General features: G+C 43.7%; 1 protein-coding gene across 1 annotated transcript; it reads left to right on the forward strand.

Moving 5' to 3' along the window:
• Positions 1-776: 776 nt before the first annotated feature.
• Positions 777-19,791, forward strand: NEURL3 (neuralized E3 ubiquitin protein ligase 3). Its single transcript, XM_016188269.2, has 4 exons — positions 777-1,025; positions 16,244-16,729; positions 17,740-17,802; positions 18,993-19,791. Exons 1-4 carry the CDS (start codon positions 998-1,000, stop codon positions 19,166-19,168), a joined length of 753 nt encoding a protein of 250 aa, XP_016043755.2. The 5' UTR covers positions 777-997; the 3' UTR covers positions 19,169-19,791.
• The last annotated feature ends 229 nt before the right edge of the window (positions 19,792-20,020 follow it).

The raw sequence follows: 20,020 nt of genomic DNA on the forward strand, positions 1-20,020 counted from the left end.
CCAAATCAACTAGCAACACTAATGCCAGCTCCTCCAGAGACGTACACTCCAGCTGAGTCTAGAGTAGCCATGAATTATAGGGTTGGCCAGGGGTCTTGAGAAGGACTTAGTCTAGAGGCGGAGGAAAGTCAGGGCACTCACAAGCTCACAAACTAACCTGGGGCCTTGCTACCTAAAGCAAGGTACCATGGAAGCACTTTCTTGGAAAAGCAGACAGCCCCAGGCATTCTGAATCAATCTGCTTTGAAATAAGACTCTCATGAGATTCATGTGCAAGTGAAGCATTAGATTAGAACAAACCTCTTGTCCTCCACTGGCCTGCCTAACATAAATGGGAGGGACAGAAGCTCTCTGACTTCTTTATCACAGTGAACACATGAAGCCCCGCTGTGCTTTGTGACAGTCCAGAAAGTACAAGGTTTGGGTTGGGAGGCAAGCAGTCAATCCTCTTAGTGTCTACCTGCTTGTCTTTTCTCTCTGGGGGAGACCTCAGGTTGGGGTCACTTTGTAGGTGCTGACATGTGAGAACCCAGACCAGCCCCCATCAGTAACCCCAAATGAGCGTCTCTGTGTGCCAGAACCTGCCATGGTCAGTCTTCACCCTGATGCTGGGTCCCACCCCGGGTAGCTGGAATCAGAGTCTCTGGGGGCAGGCTGGATAGGTAATCATTAACGTGCCTTGGGAAGATATAAATGCACAGCCAGGCTAAGAGGACTAGTCAGAAGTTAGAGAGAAGTCTATCCAGGACGTGTCTCTAGTTCCTGCTTCCTCTAGGCCAGCCAGCTGCAGCAAGTGTGCTGAGAGCCAGGAGAAATCATCAGGAAATTCCCTGGGTATTCTAACTCGTGACAGCAACATCTTATTAATCATCAGCCATCTAGTGTGATCCCCACCCACAACATAAGGGGACCTGTTGTGACTTCAGAAATCTGCCCACAGGTTCTCCAGACAACTCTTGTTGTCCAACAACTTGTCCTGACCAAGGACCCCAGGCTGATGGGGGCCCAGTTCTGCTACCATGCTGGTAAGTGGGAGCTCTGAGCATGATCCCTGGGGATGCAACAAGCAGAGGGGGACTCTGTGCCAGAACACAGAGGTGTGTTCACTGTTTGTGTTGTTCACAAAGAGCTTCTGTGAGCTACTTACTATTTTGCTTTGTTTTGTTTCTATTTTGGATACTAACAGAGAGAAATTGAGAGCGAAAGGGGAAATAGAGAAAGAGAGAGCAAGAGACACCTGCAGCACTTCTTCACCGCATGTGAAGCCTTCCCTCTGTAGGTGGGAGCTGGGGGCTTGAACGCAGGTCCTTGAACATGGCAACATGTGTTTAACAGAGTATTCCACTGCCCAGCCCCAACAGGTAGGCTACTGTAGTGAGAACCTGAATTGTGAGAGTAAGGCACTTATGCAGTGAGGTAGTGAGCTTCCTGGCCCTGCAAGAACCCAACAAAGGACAGGTGACTCAGGTCCCACAGTTCCACAGTGATGGCAGGACCCACAGGACACGTGTACCTGTAGATCCTAGGTGCTGGGGTGGGAGACAGGGTAGAGCTGAAGGGACCTGGTAGATGATGGGGCCCAACTCTGCCAAGTTTTGCTGTGGGATTGGAGGTGAGTTACTTCTCTGTGGGCTTAATTTTTCTCATCTGCAGCTAGAACCAGTGCAGTCCAGTTGTCAACTTACAGAACACGCAGACCACAGGGTTACTGGGCAAGTAGGTTTCCCACAAGCCTCATCTGAGGCTGCAGTATTTCCTCTGTGTGGAGGGAAGGAAATGGAGATGAAGAGCTGTGATCATCAGGTCTGGAGGTAGACTTTTGAAGTCTGCACCATCCCAGACAGAGCCTTGACACCCCCCCCCCTCCCCGACTCACTCAGGCTCACTCACTGGGAGCAGATGGCGGCAGAGTCTGGGGGCGGGAGAAGGGCTTTGCAAGCTGCTGTTGCTGCTGCTGGTGGTGGTAGGTGTGTTTGTATTCTAGGCAGTATTGGCGCCAAGGAGGTAGTGTTGGGGTGTAGGGTGAGGAGCCAGGGTTTCCCATCTGACTGCAAGATTGTGGTAACTTGCACAACCTCCCCAAGCGCAGTTGCCTCTGAGTGCTTTTTGAAGACTGGAGGGAGGAGTGAAAGAAGGTCTGATGAGGAGGAGGATGACGGTCCCAGGGGCTCTTAGGGCAATTAGAGTCCAAAAGCCCACTGAAGAGATCCTCAGGACTCCATCTCTCTGAGAGTAGAGACATTCAGAAGACCACATGGTGTTTCCTGAAGTCCCCAGCAGTGAAGTGTATTCTTGTTGTCGAGCCCAGGACACAGTCTGTCTCCTGCAGCAGCAGGAAACCAGGAAGATGGGGACAATAACCAGGGGACATCCCTCTGTGACTGGTTACTCTGCTTTTCCAGCCTCAGGGTCCTGCCTGAATATGGGACTGATAATAAGAACATCAAGCATAGACTCACACACTGAGGTGCTCTGAACCCCATGCCAACCCAGCAGGTGTGTGGGGGGGAGGCACATTTGAAGAGTTGCCCTGGGCCTGTGCCTATCTCTGCTTCTCCCCACTGTGGTCAGGGTGTGTCAGGTAGCCTGGGAGGGGATCTCTGTGGGGTGGACACAGTTCTGCAGGAGAAGACTAGGGTTCCTTTTCACTTGACCTCGACCTTGTGAACAATCAGCATAACTGTACAGGACAGGTGTGTGCAGGACTGATGTCCAAGAAGCCCTCTGTTCCTTTCCTGCTAGCAACTTGCAAGGAACACACTCAAGATCATAAAGCTTTGAGTCAGCTAATTACCTTTCCTCTTTTCTATCATAATATATATATATCCTATATATCCTCTCTGGGGATTCACTGCTCATGGTGAACTATTTCAGATTATATATATATTTTTTTTTTCAAAGAGAGAGAGAACACAACATCAAGGCTTCCCCAGTATTCTCATGTGGTATAAGGGGGGCTTGAACCTGGATTGTGTGGAAAAGCATGAGTCTTCCCAGGTGAGCTATCTTATCAGCTAATTTCTCTCCCTTTCTTCCTTTTCTTCTCTCTTCCTTTATTTTTATCTTTAGATTCATTCTGTGGGATTTATCTACCCCTGGAAGGTGGTAGGATAGATAAGGTGTATGACTGTCATATATGAGGGCTGGCATTCTATCCCTGCCATGGCATGTTCCAGAGTGATGTTCTGGTGTTTGTTCTCTCTCTCTCTCTTCCTTATTAGTAAATAAATAAAATATTTAAAAAATATTTATTTTATGGGAGGGAGAAAACAGAGAAGAGAGAGAAAGAGAGAGAGAGAGAGACTAGAGTACCACTCTGGCTTGCGTGATGGCAGGAATCTCATGAATGTAAGTCTTGAACTCTACCACTGAGCCATGTCTTATATCTCCTGGATTCTGTTCCTAAGTCTTAGCATGCTCATGTTCAAATTGGGAATGAAGAGGCCTAACCTTAAGGGTTCATGGGACGTGTATTTAGCACATTATGCTAAGGGGGCTATGAAGAAAGAGTGTAGCCTGAGTATCAGGGAGAAAGAAAGACACTCAAATCCACTGGTCACCTGTGTCCTGTGCAGTCAGATGTGTCCCTGCTTCCCTTTCTAACCAAGATGACTATAGAGCTTAGCTCCCACAGGCTAATGGAAAGTTCTTGAAGTAGCTATGGGGTGAGCATTGCAGACTGTCAAATTCATGTTCAGGGCAAGACCTGCTTCTGCTGGGGTCCACAGAGTCTCCATTTCCTGCCAAGGGACACATACAGCTACCAAATGGTCCTGGGGCTTTCCTCTTATTCCCTGAACTTCCTTCTGTCCAGTTCCCTGGGTCCTCTTCTTCACTCCCACCGCCTCCAGAGTCAGCTCTGCCTGAGTCAGGGTGGCTACACAGGGAACCTGGAAGTTCCAACCAGGCCTTACAGAAGGAGAGAGCAGTTTCTAGCTGGGAGGAAGATTCCACTATTGGTTACCCTTCCCAAGCCCACTCTAGCTGGGGCTTCACTCCAGTCTCTGCTTCAGGTATGACTCAGTCAAGTAAGGAGGATGACCTCCCAGGTGTGTTTTGTCTGGTTATACCAGGGACTTCTATTCGTCCTCCATTCCCTAGCCCCATGCCCTCACAGATGGGCAGTTACTTCTCATAGTCAGGACTCCCAGACTGGTGCCTGGAGCCTCCAGGTTTTGGGAGGCTGAGAATAATGCTCCCTCTGTGACTAAGGAAACCAGTACCCAGGAGAGCAGTGACCTACCTAGGGCACCAGCAGGACTGGGACTATTAAGGGACCTGGGAGATAGCATAATGGTTACGCAAAGGACTTTCATGCCTGAGGCTCCAAGGCCCCAGATTCAACCTCCAGCAACATCGTAAGACAGAGTGAAGCAGTGCTCTAGTAGAAAAAAAAAGGGGGGGAAAATGTCAAAGTTAATTGATTTCTATTATAGTTTCTCTTGAATTTTTTTTCTTTGTTGAGATCTATCTTCTATTAAACTTGTAATTTTGGTGAGAATCCATGATAGCTTTGATGTCCTCTCTAGGAAGATGACATAGCTCTCTTAAATTTGGGTTTTCTCCCAGTTGCTTGCTGTCTTGATTCAACAGTGCTGGTATCTTGTTGTATTTGGTGCTTTATGAGGTCTGGGGAGACTCCTTTTTCTTAAAACTGTGCACATGGGAGGGAATCCCTAAGGAGGCACAGAGGGTGACCAGGAGCCAGACACAAGATAGGAGTCGCCGGCATGAAAGTCTTTTGCATAGCTATTAGTCTATCCCCCAGGCCCCTTAATAAAACTCAGAGAGGGGAGGCGGGAAGATAACCCTCCTGGTACAGTGCATACTGTGCCTGTGTGAGGCCCTGCGTTTGAGCATTGGCACCTATAGGAGCAGCATGGGCAGCACCAGTGGCACTCCATGGGTAGTAGAATGGTGCTGTGGTATCTCTCCTGTCTGTGTCTTGCTTCCCTCACCTCTCTCTTTAAAAAAAAAAAGTAAGAAAATTCAACTGGGTTCATTTCTCAGCACTGCAAAAAGAAAAACAAATAGATAAATAATAAAGAAGATGAGGGGCTGGGTGGTGTGTACCTGGTTGAGTGCATATGTTACAATGCATAAGAACTCAAGGTTCAAGCCCCCCAGTCTCCATCTGCAGAGGGAAAGCTTTGCAAGTGGTGAAGCAGGGCTGCAGGTCTCTCTCTGTCTCCCCTTCCCTCTTGACTTCTGGTGGTCTCTATCCAATTAATGTATAGAGATAAAAAAATAAACTCTTTTTTAAAAAAACTTTTAAAAAAATAAAGAAGCTGGTCTAAAAAAAAAAAATGTAGTAGTGGGTTTCACCAGTAGAAAGACAGAAGCCAAAAGTGGTGAGCTGGAGGGTAGAGTAGAAGAAACCATCAAGAAAACACAACAAAAATAAAAAGAAAAACTTAAACAAAAGAAACCAGAAAGAACTGGTAGGCTATAATTAATGCTTTTGTTTTTTATTTTTAAATTGGGAGGGGATATTAATGGCTTACAGTACAGTTGCTGGCATGGGTAAAATTCCTTTTCTTTTTAAATGTTTTTATTTATTTATTATTGGATAGAGACAGAAATTGAGAGGGGGAAGATAGATAGATAGACAGATAGATTGATGATAGATAGATAGAGTTAGATACCTGCAGCCCCTTTTCAACATTTGTGAAGCTTTCCCCCTACAGATGGGGACCAGAGGCTTGAACCCGGATCCTTATGTACTGTCATGTGTGCACCACTGCCTGGCCCAATGGATAAAATTTCTTATCTCAGCATGATTAAATGTCGGTAGAACACTGTCTCTTCCAGTCTAGGCTCTTTTCTATTATAATGTACCAGGGTCCCAACACCCCCCATTCCCCCTTTCTCTCCAGACTCCTTTACTTTGGTGCAATACACCAAACTCAAGTTTTATTTTGTGTTTATACATTTTTCTCATTTATTATTATTTATTTTTTATTGGGGGAATTAATGATTTACAGTAAATATGGTTATTGATACATGTATAAGTTTTCTCAGTTTTCTGCAAAACACTCTTACCCTCAGCCTAGGTCCTCCTCCATCATCTTGTACCAGGAAAACTCCTCCCTCCTCCCAGAGTCCTTTACTTTGACACAACACACCAAAACCTGGTCCAAGTTCTACTTTCTCTTCTTGTTTCTTAAGTTCTGCCCATGAGTGAGATCATCCCATATTTATCATTAATAATGACATCATCATTATTAATGGCTGAGTAGTATTTCATTGTATATATAGGCCACAGCTTTCTTAGTCACTCCTCTGTTGTTGGGCACCCTGGTTACTTCCAGGTTTTGGCTATTAAAAATTGTGCTGCTATGAACATAGGCATATATACATCTCTTTGGATGGGTGTGTTTGTTTCTTATGGACCTCAAGTTTTTGTTAAGGGGCCCCAAAATATTAAATAGAGAAAGGAGAGTCTCTTAAACAAATGATGTTGTGAAAATTGGGTTGAAAAATGCAGAAGAATGAAAGTAAGCTTCTACATTTTACCACACATGAAAGTAAATTCCACATGTATCAAGGATTTGGATTTTAGACCAGAAACTACCAAATATATTCAGTGTTTTGAAAAGAATACTCTACCCAACTAGCCTATCACTCAGGTCTGAAGGACTGCAGAACTTTCCAGACAAACAACAGTTAAAAAAATTGACTGCTACCTAATTGACCCTACAAAAGATATTAGAAAGGAATTTTGTAAATTGGAAATACTGAATGATCTCACCCATGGGGGGAATAATCATAGAGACAAAGCAAACAAAAGTCAAATGGAAACACACCTTTGGATTCAGATGACATAACTGAGGTTACCATAGGGAATTGGAGGGAAAGGGATATGGGCTGTCAGTGAAGAGGGTGGGGTCCAGTGGGCTTTGGTGGAGAGTTATTGGTAATTTGTTGGTGGGTGTGGTGTAGTTACATATATTGAATAGAAGTGAAATTGTACCTTTAGAATATTTATAGTCTTATAAGCCAAGGCTACCTAAAAAACAAATAGAATCAATTTAAAAAAAAAAGAAGAGAAATAGAGAGATAGAGAGAGATGGGGGGGAGGGAATCTGGGTAGATGGTTGAGAAATGAGGGAGAGAGAGAAGTGGATCTCCTAGGAAGGAGTGATAGCATAAGCAATGCATGAATGAGGGAAGGCTGGCTTATGTAGCAGGACTCAGAGGCCAGGCTGAAACTTTGATGATGTGGTGAAGTTTGTCTTTAGCCTGGAGAGGCAGGGACACATAAGACCTTAAGGGTATTCCTTGTGCCTGACCAGATTAAACTTTCCCTCCTGGACCTTGTACAAGCATGTGAGTAGTCAGAGCAAGGCCTAGGGAAAACAGAGGAGGTAGGAAGGGCCTGGCTTAAATTCTGACTGAATTCACCTGTTTTTATTTTTCAACCAGCATTCTTCCTCCAAACCAGAAAGATCAGGGCCCAGGAGGAGGTGGAAGTCAAGATAAGGCCTGGAGAGCTGGCTCAGAGCAGTTCTGGAGCAGGAAGCTAGGTCAACTTCCTCCAGACCTCAAGGCTGAGAGGAAGGGCTACCTACTAAGGAACTTTCCTAACCCAACTGCCAAGTGGTGTCCTGTCAGGAAGTCCCCTGATTCTAACAATCAGTCCAGGCCTAGCCTGGGCTCCATGCTCAATATTGAGCAGGCTGACAGGCTTGCCTAGCTTGAGTTTCAATCCTATAGGGACAGTGCTGCTCTCTTCTATCCAAAACCAAGAAAATTTCCCTCACTGGACCATGGTCTACACAAGTGACTCAGGTTCTCTGTGGGAAAAGAAGAAAGTCAGACAAGTAGGGAGGTAAACAGCATCAACACAGGAACCTACTAACTTACCAATCAGCTCCTTTAATTTTTATTTAAAATTTTTTAAAAAAATGTTTGCCTCCAAGGTTATTGCTGGGTTTGGTGCCTGCACTACAAATCCACTGCTCCTGGAGGCTATTTTTTTTTAAAGATTTAAAAAAATATTTATTTATTTTTTTGTTGCCCTTTTTATTGTTGTTGTAGTTATTATTATTGTTGATGTCGTTGTTGTTGGATAGAACAGAGAGAAATAGAGAGAGGAGGGGAAGAAATAGAGAGTGGGGGAGAGAAAGATACCTGCAGACTTGCTTCACAAGCAGTGAAGCGACCCCCCTGAAGAGGGGAGTTTGAATCAGGATTCTTGCACCGGTCCTTGCGCTTTATGCCATGTGCGCTTAACCTGCTGTGCTACCACCTGCAAACCCCCCCCTTTTAAGTTTTTACCAGAGCACTGCTAAGCTCTGGCTTATGGTGGTGCTGGGGATTGAACCTGGCACCTTTGGTGCCTCAGGCATGAAAGACTCTGCATAACCATTGTGCTATATCCCCAGCCTGTTCCATTACTTTTTTTTAAAATTTCTTTAATGGGGAATTAATGTTTTACATTCAACAGTAAATACAATAGTTTGCACATGCATAACAATTCCCAGTTTTCCATATAACAATACAAACTCCACTAGGTCCTCTGTCATCCTTCTTGGATCTGTATTCTCCCCATCTGCCTACCCACCCCAGAGTCTTTTACTTTGGTGCAATACGCCAATTCCATTTCAAGTTCTCCTTGTGTTTTCTTTTCTGATCTTGTTTTTTCAACTTCTGCCTGAGAGTGAGATCATCCCATATTCATCCTTCTGTTTCTGACTTATTTCACTTAACATGAATTTTTCAAGGTCCATCCAAGATCGGCTGAAAACAGTGAAGTCACCATTTTTTACAGCTGAGTAGTATTCCATTGTATATATATACCACAACTTGCTCAGCCACTCATCTGTTGTTGGACACCTGGGTTGCTTCCAGGTTTTGGCAATTACAAATTGTGCTGCCAAGAACATATGGGTACACAGATCTTTTTGGATGGGTGTGTTGGGTTCCTTAGGATATATCCCCAGGAGAGGAATTGCAGGGTCATAGGGTAGGTCCATTTCTAGCCTTCTGAGAGTTCTCCACAGAGGTTGGACCAATTGACATTCCCACCAGCAGTGTAGGAGGGTTCCTTTGACCCCACACCCTCTCCAGCATTTGCTGCTGTTACCTTTTCTGATGTATGACATTCTCACAGGAGTGAAGTGATATCTCACTGTTGTCTTGATTTGCATTTCTCTGACAATCAGAGACTTGGAGCATTTTTTCATGTGTTTCTCGGCCTTTTGGATCTCTTTTGTGGTGAATATTCTGTCCAAGTCCTCCCCCCATTTTTGGATGGGGTTATTTGTTGTCTTGTTGAGATTTGCAAGTTCTTTATATATGTTGGTTATTAAACTCTTGTCTGATGTATGGCATGTAAAGATCTTCTCCCATTCTGTGAGGAGTCTCTTGGTTTGGGTAGTGGTTTCTTTAACTGTGCAGAAGCTTTTTTTTTTTTCTTTTTTTTTTTAACTTATCCCTTTTGTTGCCCTTTTTTTAAATTTTTTTTTTATTTAAGAAAGGATTAATTAACAAAACCACAGTGTAGGAGGGGTACAACTCCACACAATTCCCACCGCCCAATCTCCATATCCCACCCCCTCCCCTGATAGCTTTCCCATTCTCTATCCCTCTGGGAGCATGGACCCAGGGTCATTGTGGGTTGCAGAAGGTAGAAGGTCTGGCTTCTGTAATTGCTTCCCTGCTGAACATGGGCATTGACTGGTCGGTCCATACTCCCAGTCTGCCTCTCTCTTTCCCTAGTAGGGTGGGTCTCTGGGGAAGCTGAGCTCCAGGACATATTGTTGGGGTCTTCAATCCAGTGAAGTCTGGCCGGCATCCTGATGACACCTGGAACCTGGTGACTGAAAAGAGAGTTAACATACAAAGCCAAACAAATTGTTGAGCAATCATGGACCCAAAGCTTGGAAAAGTGGAGAGGAAGTATTAGGGAGGTACTCACTGCAAACTCTAGTATACTTCTGCTTTCTTACTTTGGTGCCATACTCCAAACTCAGTCAATTTCTGCTTTGCGTTTCTACTTCTTTTTTTTTTTTTTTTTACATGCATAACATTCCCCAGATTCCCATTTAACAATACAACCCCCACTATTTCATTCATCATTTTTCATGGATCTGTATTCTCCCCACCCACCCATCCACCCACCCCAGAGTCTTTTACTTTGGTGTAATACTCCAATTCCATTTCAGGTTCGACTTGTGTTTTCTTTTCTAATCTTGTTTTTCAACTTCGGCCTGAGAGTGAGATCATCCCGTATTCATCCTTCTGTTTCTGACTTATTTCACTCAACATGATTTTTTCAAGGTCCATCCAAGATCGGCTGAAAACGGTGAAGTCACCATTTTTTACAGCTGAATAGTATTCCATTGTGTATATATACCACAACTTGCTCAGCCACTCATCTGTTGTTGGACACCTGGGTTGCTTCCAGGTTTTGGCTATTACAAATTGTGCTGCCAAGAACATATGTGTACACAGATCTTTTTGGATGGATGTGTTGGGTTCCTTAGGATATATCCCCAGGAGGGGAATTGCAGGGTCATAGGGTAGGTCCATTTCTAGCCTTCTGAGAGTTCTCCAGACTGTTCTCCACAGAGATTGGACCAATTGACATTCCCACCAGCAGTGCAGGAGGGTTCCTTTGACCCCACACCCTCTCCAGCATTTGCTGCTGTTACCTTTTCTGATGTGTGACATTCTCACAGGAGTAAAGTGATATCTCATTGTTGTCTTGATTTGCATTTCTCTGACAATCAGAGACTTGGAGCATTTTTTCATGTGTTTCTCGGCCTTTTGGATCTCTTCTGTGGTGAATATTCTGTCCAAGTCCTCCCCCCATTTTTGGATGGGGTTATTTGTTGTCTTGTTGTTGAGTCTGGCAAGCTCTTTATATATGTTGGTTATTAAACTCTTATCTGATGTATGGCATGTAAAGATCTTCTCCTATTCTGTGAGGGGTCTCTTGATTTGGGTAGTGGTTTCTTTTGCTGTGAAGAAGCTTTTTAATTTGATGTAGTCCCATAGGTTTATAATTGCCTTAGTCTTCCTTGTAATTGGATTCGTTTCATTGAAAATGTCTTTAAAATTTATGCGGAAAAGAGTTCTTCCAATATTTTCCTCTAAGTATCTGATAGTTTCTGGTCTAACATCCAAGTCCTTGATCCACTTGGAATTTACTTTTGTATTTGGTGAAATACAGTGATTCAGTTTCATTCTTCTGCATGTTTCAACCCATTGTTTCCAACACCATTTGTTGAAGAGACTCTGCTTCCCCCATATAATAGTCTGGGCCCCTTTGTCAAAGATTAGATGTCCATACATGTGGGGCCTCATTTCTGGGCTCTCAATTCTATTCCACTGGTCAGTGTGTCTGTTCATGTTCCAGTACCAAGCAGTTTTGATGACAGTGGCCCTATAATACAGTTTGAGATCTGGCAGTGTGATGCCTCCGGTTCTGTTCTTTTTTCTCAAGATTGTTTTGGCAATTCTAGGTCTTTTCTGGTTCCAGATAAACATTTGTAGCATTTTTTTCTATTCTCCTAAAAAATGTGCTTGGGATCTTGATGGGGATAGCATTAAATTTGTAGATGGCTCTGGGTAATATATTCATTTTGATGATGTTAATTCTTCCAACCCATGAACATGGAATATCTTTCCACTGCTTTGTGTCTTTTTCAATTTCTTTGAGTAGTGACTCATAATTTTCAGTATACAAGTCTTTCACTTCTTTGGTTAGGTTTATTCCTAGATATTTTATTGTTTTTGTTTCTATAGAAAAAGGAACTGATTTCTGGATTTCAATTTCTTCTAACTTAGTGTTTGCATAGAGGAATGCCACTGACTTTTGAATGTTAATTTTATAGCCTGACACATTACTGTATTGCCTGATGATTTCCAAAAGCTTCTTGCTGGATTCCTTAGGTTTTTCCATGTATACTATCATGTCATCTGCAAATAAGGAGAGTTTGACTTCTTCTCTTCCAGTCTGTATGCCTTTAATTCCTTGCTCCTGCCTGATTGCTATGGCAAGAACTTCCAACACTATGTTGAATAGTAATGGTGATAGTGGGCAGCCCTGTCTAGTACCTGATCTGAGTGGAAATGCTTCTAGTTTTTCACCATTGAGTATGATGTTGGCTGTAGGTTTGCTATATAGAGACTCCACTATCTTCAGGAATTTTCCATCTATTCCTATTTTTTGTAGTGTTTTGATCATAAAGGGATGTTGTATTTTGTCAAAGGCTTTCTCTGCATCTATTGATATGACCATGTGGTTTTTGGTCTTGCTTTTGTTGATGTGGTGGATCACATTGATTGATTTACGTATATTAAACCAACCTTGCATGCCTGGGATAAACCCCACTTGGTCATGATGAACAATCTTTTTGATATACTGCTGTATCCGGTTGGCTAGAATTTTGTTCAATATTTTTGCATCTATGTTCATCAGAGATATTGGTCTGTAGTTTTCTTTTTTGGTTGTGTCCCTGTCTGCTTTTGGTATCAGGGTGATGTTGGCTTCATAGAAGCTGGCAGGGAGTATTCCAGTGTCTTCAATCTTCTGGAAGACTTTTAAAAGTAGAGGTATTAGTTCTTCTTTGAAAGTTTTGTAGAATTCATTTGTAAAACCATCTGGTCCAGGACTTTTATTTTTGGGAAGATTTTTGATAACTGTTTCAATTTCATTAGCTGTGATGGGCCTGTTCATGTTATCCACTTCCTCTTGACTTAGTTTTGGAAGTTGGTAGGTATCTAGGAAATCATTCATTTCTTCCAGGTTCTCTAGCTTGGTGACATATAGTTGTTCATAGAAGCCTCGCATGATATGTTGAATTTCTGCAGTGTCTGTTGTGATTTCTCCTCTTTCATTTACTATCCGATTTATTTGGGTCTTCTCCTTTTTTTGTTTTGTGAGTCTGGCTAAAGGTTTGTCGATTTTGTTTACTCGTTTGAAGAACCAACATTTACTTTCATTGATCTTTTGTATGGTTTTCCTATTCTCAATGTTATTTATTTCTGCCCTAACTTTAGTGATTTCTGTCCTTCTGGTTGCTTTAGGATTCCTTTGTTGTTCTTCTTCTAGGTCTTTAAGATGTGCAATCAGGCTGTTTATTTGTGCCTTTTCTTGTTTCCTAATGTGTGCTTGTATAGCTATGAACTTCCCTCTTAGGACTGCTTTAGCTGTGTCCCAAATATTTTGATAGCTTGTGTCTTCATTTTCATTGAACTCTCGAAACATTTTGATTTCTTCCTTGATTTCCTCTTTGACCCAGAAGTTGTTAAGAAGTGTACTGTTGAGCTTCCACATTTTGGCACTGTTACTAATCTTTTGTTGATTGTTAAGTGTTAGTTTAATTCCACTGTGGTCTGAGAAGATGCTTGGGATGATTTCAGTGCTCTTGAATAGGCTGATGCTCTCTTTGTGGCCTAACATATGGTCTATCCTTGAGAATGATCCATGTGGATTTGAGTAAAATGTGTATTCCAGTTTCTTGGGATGAATGACTCTGAAAATGTCCAATAGTTCTAGTTTATCTATCTCTTCATTTAGCTCCCTTATGTCTTTAGTGATTTTCTGCCTGGATGATCTGTCAAGTTGAGATAGTGGGGTGTTGAAGTCCCCTACTATGATTGTGTTACTGTTAATATATTGCTGTAGCTCTTTCAGTAGAAGTTTGATGTATTTAGATGGCTTCTCATTGGGTGCATAGATATTAATAATTATTAAGTCCTCTTGATTGACTGATCCTCTGAGCATTAAGTAGTGTCCATTCCTATCTTTTTAAATCTTATCTATTTTAAAGTCTATCATGTCAGATATGAGAATAGCTGTTCCTGCCCTTTTTTGTGGGCCATTGGCTTGAATGATAGTTTTCCATCCTTTCACTTTAAGTCTGTGTTTGTCTTGTTGCGTTAAGTGAGTTTCCTGTAGACAACATATTGTTGGGTTGTGTTTTCTGATCCATCTTCCTACTCTGTGTCTTTTAATAGGTGAATTCAGGCCATTGACATTTATTGATATCAAAGATTGAAGATATTTTAACGACATTCTTGTAGAGTTTTAGAGTGTTTTGATATATGTCCTATTTGTGGTGGTCTGGTTGTTTATAGGAGACCTTTCAGAACTTCTTTCAGGGCAGGCTTGGTGATGGTTGCTTCCTTCAACTGTTGCTTGTCTGAGAAGGTTTTTATGCTTCCATCTAGTCTGAATGACAATCTAGCAAGATATAGTATTCTTGGCTGAAAGCCTTTCTCATTGAGCACTCAATAGATATCTTGCCATTCTCTTCTGGCCTGTAGTGTTTGTATGGAGAAGTCTGCTGCTAATCTTATGGGTTTTCCTTTGTAGGTGACTCTTTGTTTTTCTCTTGCAGCCTTGAGGATCCTTTCTTTATCCTTATTCCTTTCCAATCTAAGTATGACATGTCTTGGTGTCTTTAGGTCTGGGTTAATTCTGTTTGGGACCCTCTGGGCTTCTTGAATCTTTATGTCTTTGGTGTTGTCTAGACTAGAGAAATTCTCAGCTATTATGGCCTGGAGAACGCTTTCTTCCTCCCCTTCTCTTTCTTCTTCTGGTAAGCCAATAATGCGTATATTGTTTCTTTTGAAGTCATCCCATAGGACTCTGTTGTTGTTTTCAGCATCTCTTAATCTCTTTTTGAGATCTCTTACTTCTTTTTTAGTTGTCTCTAATTCATCCTCAATCTTGCTAATTCTGTCTTCAGCCTCATTGATTCTATTCTCTCTGCCCTCTACTGCTTTCTGGAGTTCATCTATTTTGTTGCCCTGCTCTGATACTGTTTTAGCTTGTTCAGCTAGTTGCCTTCTTAGCTCAGCGATTTCAGCTTTCAGCTCTCTAATAACCATGAGATAATTAGAATTTTCTTCCATATTCTCATTTGTTGTTCCTGCATTTCTGATTACAATTTTTTCAAATTCTTTACTCACTCCTGTTATTATTTCCTTAGCTAATGTTTGGATGTTGAACTTGTTGTTTTGTGCTTCACCCTCTGGAGGACATTTAGCTGGACTCTTGTCCTGGTTCGAGTCTCCAATATTTTTTCTTGTTGTTTTAACCATTTTATATAAGTTAACAGTTTTTTCAGTCCCTGAGTTGGAGTTCAGTGGTGTAAAAGCCTTTTTTTTTTTCCCCTGTAGGCTATGGGAGCCTGAGGGCTTTTAAACTGTCAATAGGCTTCTTAGCTTAATCACTGACTCCTGACCAAGAGATAAAGCAGGGTGTGGCAGAGATAATCCAGTGGTTATGCAAAGAGACTTTCACAGCCCCTCAGCTATGCCACCAAGGTATAGGTCTTCTCCTGAGTTTCCCGGTTAGATCTCTGTCCCCTGGTGTCCCTCCCTGTTGCTGCTCCAGATTCTGAGGGTAGTAGCAATGGAGACTCAGAGTTGCACTTGGTGAGTCTCTGGGGAGTCCTTTCCTCCCTTCAGCTGTCCCCTTGTTGGTGGAGCAGACTGGAGGTGGTGTCTCCACTGACAAACTGTCGAACTGTTAGCAGTCACTTAATCTCTCCTTAGGCCCCTCTCTCCTCTCTGTCACCAGCCACGCGTGTTTGTACTCACAGGTGATTTACTGGGTTTCTGTGGTCATTCTAGTCCTGTCTTGTTTCGGTCCGGGTGGTCTCCTTTGTTATTCCTAGTTGATCCGGGAGAGGAGAGGAGAGGAGAGAAAGCGATCTGCTGCTCCTGTGCAGAAGCTTTTTAATTTGATGTAGTCCCATAGGTTTATACTTGCCTTAGTCTTCTTTGTAATTGGATTTGTTTCATTGAAGATGTCTTTAAAATTTATACAGAAAAGAGTTCTGCCGCTATTTTCCTCTAAGTATCTGATAGTTTGTGGTCTAACATCCAAGTCTTTGATACACTTGGAATTTACTTTTGTATTTGGTGAAATATAGTGGTTCAATTTCATTCTTCTGCATGTTTCAACCCATTTTTTTCAACACCATTTGTTGAACAGACTCTGCTCTCCCTATTTAATAGTCTGGGCACCTTTGTGAAAGATTAAATGTCCACAGGTGTGGGACGTTCCATTATTTGTTATCTCCCTATAAAGCTTGGGATAGTTTATGGAGGGAACTCAGACCCTGAGCAAATCAGGTGGGTTCCTCACTCCATGTTAAGAAGATCTGTGGGTGGACAGAAGGGTTGCAGTGTCCCCAACCCCAGGGTGCTGGAAGTTGATAGTGGTCCTGCAGAACTGGTGTGTGCAAACCACCACACTGATGACCCTCTTCTTTTGCAGCAAGTAAAACGCCCCTGGAAACCCTGCGCTTCCATGCGGAGGCCAAGGGCGCACAAGTGCGCCTGGACTCACAGGGGAGCATCGCCAGCCGCTGCGCCACGTTCCACGACGGCATCGTGTTCAGCCAGCGGCCGGTTCTGCCCCGCGAGCCGGTGACTGTGCGTGTCCTGAGGCACGAGAAGCAATGGCAGGGGGGTCTCCGCGTGGGTTTCACGCGCCTGGACCCTGCTCACGTGCCAGCGTCCAGCCTGCCGCCCTACGTGTGCCCAGACCTGGTGCAGCAGAGCCCAACGTGGGCGGCTGTGGTGCCTGAATGCTTTGTGCTGGAAGGGAACGTGGTCAGTTTCTGGTTCAGCCGGCACGGCTGGCTCTTGGCTGAGGTCAACGCTGAGCCCCCGATAGTGCTACGCAGGGACGTGGCCATGGGTGCACCACTCTGGGCTGTGATGGATGTGTATGGAACCACCAAGGCCATCGAGTTGCTGGGTGAGTCAACAGGTGGGAACCCAGACATGCATCTGTTGGGAAGGGAGGGAGGTTCAGTTGTTACTCTTCCCAGACGTGTGTGTAGGGGGAGCATTGTTCATTAATATTCATATTCATTCATTCATTCATTCACATCATTCATTCATATTCCATCAACTTCTGAGGGTGCCTGGTATGACGATGGGCACTGGCAATACCAGGTGTAGGACACCAATTCCATGGAAGGCAGCCTCGTCCTTAAGGAATGCAAAATATAACCAGCATACCTCAACTTCTGTTAGATAGCTGAACACGTGTCACAAAGGAAGATATCTGGGGTATGATTTTGCAAACCAAGTAGGAGTGGCCAGTAAAGTGGGTACAGGTGTTGAGGGTTAGAGCTGAGTAAGAAGACAGCTTGTGGGGCAGAGAGGAGACTTGCTGTCAGGGGGTGGGGCATAAGAGCCATCCTCTTGTCATCTGAAAAGAAAGCGGATTTCAGGGAAATCCTGTAGGTGGGGGAACACTCATAAAAGGAAATATTCATTCCCCAGTGCTAGAAGCTCACGAGTGTGCACAAGTGCTCCCTTTAATTTTTTTTTAATTTTTGTTTTTAAAAAATCACTTGTCACTCCAGCTGGCGCCACACCTCTGGAGCACCTGACTTGATAAGTCTGGTATGGGGCCCAAGAACCTGTTTCCCCCACTTCCTGGGGAATTTTGATGCACTTTTGCATTGACATCATGGGTAGTGCTGAAGTTTCAGCTCAGGCAGCCACAGCTTGGGCCAAGTGGAGTTTTCTAAAGGAAGTGTCGTTCAGGAAAAAGAATCTACAGCTGCAGGAATTCTCAGCTGAGTTCAACTAGGGAAGGCTTAGTCGGGACAGAGCCAACACTCCCTCCCCGCCCATCTGCCACAAAGAAAAGAAAAGGATACTGCCTCAGGGCAGAGGATGGGTGGTGATGAGAGCACCTAGGCTCTGCTTTTGCTGGCCCTGCCTGAGTTTCCTTCTCTGCCTTACATCCCATAGACAACACCCTTCCCAGGACCATGCCTTCAGTCCTCAGTGGTGATTTTCTCCGAGATCCTAAAGGTGAGTGGCTCCACCAGGCACCAAGGACTCTCTAACATCCTCAGGAATGCTAGCAGGTTAGGGAGCTGGGAACTCAGTAAACCTTTCCAAGTCCTGTCAAGTCTCCCACAGATATTGGGTCAAAATATTGGCTCTGCTTATTGGAAACCTAAAAGCAATTTGACAGTCCCACCTTCTAGAACTAACTTTATAAGTTACAAGAACACATTAATAAACAGATCATGTTATTTTGTCCCTCTTTTTAAAAATTTTTATTTATAAATTGGAAGGACAAGACCATAGGATAAGAGGGGCACAACTCCACACAATTCCCACTACCAGAACTCTGTATCCAGTCACCTCCCTTGATAGATCTCCCATTCTTTATCCCTCTGGGAGTAGGGACTCAGGGTCATTGTGGGGTGCAGAAGGTGGGAGGCCTGGCTTCTGTAATTGCTTCCCCACTGAACATGGATATTGGCAGGTTCATCCATACTCCCAGCCTGTCCCTCTTTCCCTAGTGGGGTAGGGGTCTGGGAAGGTGGGGCTCCAAGTTTGCCCCTCTTTTAAAAATCAGTCCACATTCACAGTAAAAGCCTTTGCCAAACAGAAATAACATAAAATAAAATTAAAGGCTAAAGAAAGAAATAAGAAGTAAAACTTATTTCTATTACTTCTTAGGTAGATTTTTCTCCCAGTATTTTGTAGTCATTTATATATGTAGGGAGTTAAATATACTTTGTTTTCCTTTTTTCTTTCAAAGTTGGAATTTTATAATAGGTATGTACATCATGGTCTCCTTCCCAATTTCTTTTATTTTCCCCCCTTTCTTTCCTTGTTCCTTCCTTGCTTCCTTTTTTCCCTATTTATTCACTTAGAGAGGAATTGAGAGGAAAGAGAAGAGGGAGAGGGGGGGGAGAGAGAGAGAGAAAGACCTTCTTTCACTGCTTCACCATTCGTGAAGAGTCCGTATTGTAGGTGGGGACTAGAGACTTGAGCCCAGATCCTTGTGCATTGTAACATGTATAAACCACACGCACCACCACCCACTCCCTCCCAATTTTTTTCTGCTTGACCACATTAAGAGAATTTTCTCACATGGTAACATTCTTCAAAATAGGACTACATAGCTTTCTGTCCTGTATGATAATAGGAATGGGTTGTATCCCTGATCCCATATACCCCTAACCTATATTATCTCCTTTTCCCAGACACAGCAGGACAAGAGTGTGCTGTCTGCTTTCATGATGCTGCCAATACCTACCTTGTTCCCTGCGGCCACTCAGACTTCTGTTACCACTGTGCCTGGCGGGTTTTCAGGGAAACAGCCAAGTGCCCAATTTGCCGCTGGAAGATAGAAGATGTGGCCCGTCTCCACCTATGTTGAGGACTAAAGAGGGACTCCCACCGTGAATGACAGATTGGACCTTGTTCTGAGTCTGGCTCCTGTAGAGGGCAGAGATATAGTCCTGCCTTATTTCTAAAGAAGAACCAGAAAGATTGGTCAACAATAGCAAGAGGGAGCTGAGAGATTGCTGGCTCTTCTCCTCTTCCCAGCAGGTTGGGGCCAATGAAGCAAGGAGGGGCCATTTTTTCCTGTCCACACTTATCTTCAGGTTCTCCAAGAGAACTATCTCCCTGATGGAATGCCTGGCTGCAGAAAGTGGCTCAGCTTCTCTGGGCTCTACCTAGTTTGTAGTGCGATGGCCAAGTGCACCAAAAGGTGGGACCCGCTATGGTGCCTCCCTCCAAAAGATGGTGAAGGAAACTGAGATTATCCAACATGCTCATTCTGTGGAAAATCCAAAATGAAGAGACAAGCTGTGGGCATCTGACACTGTGGTTCCTGTCTGAAAACCGCAGCTGGTGGTGCCTGGACCTACAATACTGCTTCTGCCTTCACAGTAAAGTCTGCCATCAGAAGTCTGAAGGAATCGAAAGGCCAATAGAAGTGCTATCATTTGAAACATTGCTAACCTGTAATAAATATGGGGGAAAGATGTGGTTCAATGATGGGTCAGTGGACTTCTGGTCCTTTTGTGTGGTTCTAGTTTCATTTGTGCCTAGGCTACACTGAGGCCCTAACAATCACTGGCACACATAAGCCCGAAAGACCTAGACTAGTCACTGAGAAGAGACTTTGATCAGAGGAGTGAGCCCTGGTTTTATAGCTGAGGAAGTTAAGGTCCATTTATGGGGGAAGTCTTGCCTACCTCAGGGGCCTGGATGTAATGTTTAC

This window comes from Erinaceus europaeus, chromosome 3 (genome assembly GCF_950295315.1).
Source record: "Erinaceus europaeus chromosome 3, mEriEur2.1, whole genome shotgun sequence".
Lineage (NCBI taxonomy): Eukaryota > Metazoa > Chordata > Mammalia > Eulipotyphla > Erinaceidae > Erinaceus > Erinaceus europaeus.

Bases quoted from the DNA above. Each gene is read 5' to 3' on its own strand.
- NEURL3 (XM_016188269.2), top strand. From the start codon at position 998: ATGGGGGCCCAGTTCTGCTACCATGCTG. The intron at 16,730-17,739 runs GTGAGTCAACAG...TACATCCCATAG, and splicing joins CAAGGCCATCGAGTTGCTGG to ACAACACCCTTCCCAGGACC. The intron at 17,803-18,992 runs GTGAGTGGCTCC...TCCTTTTCCCAG, and splicing joins TTTTCTCCGAGATCCTAAAG to ACACAGCAGGACAAGAGTGT.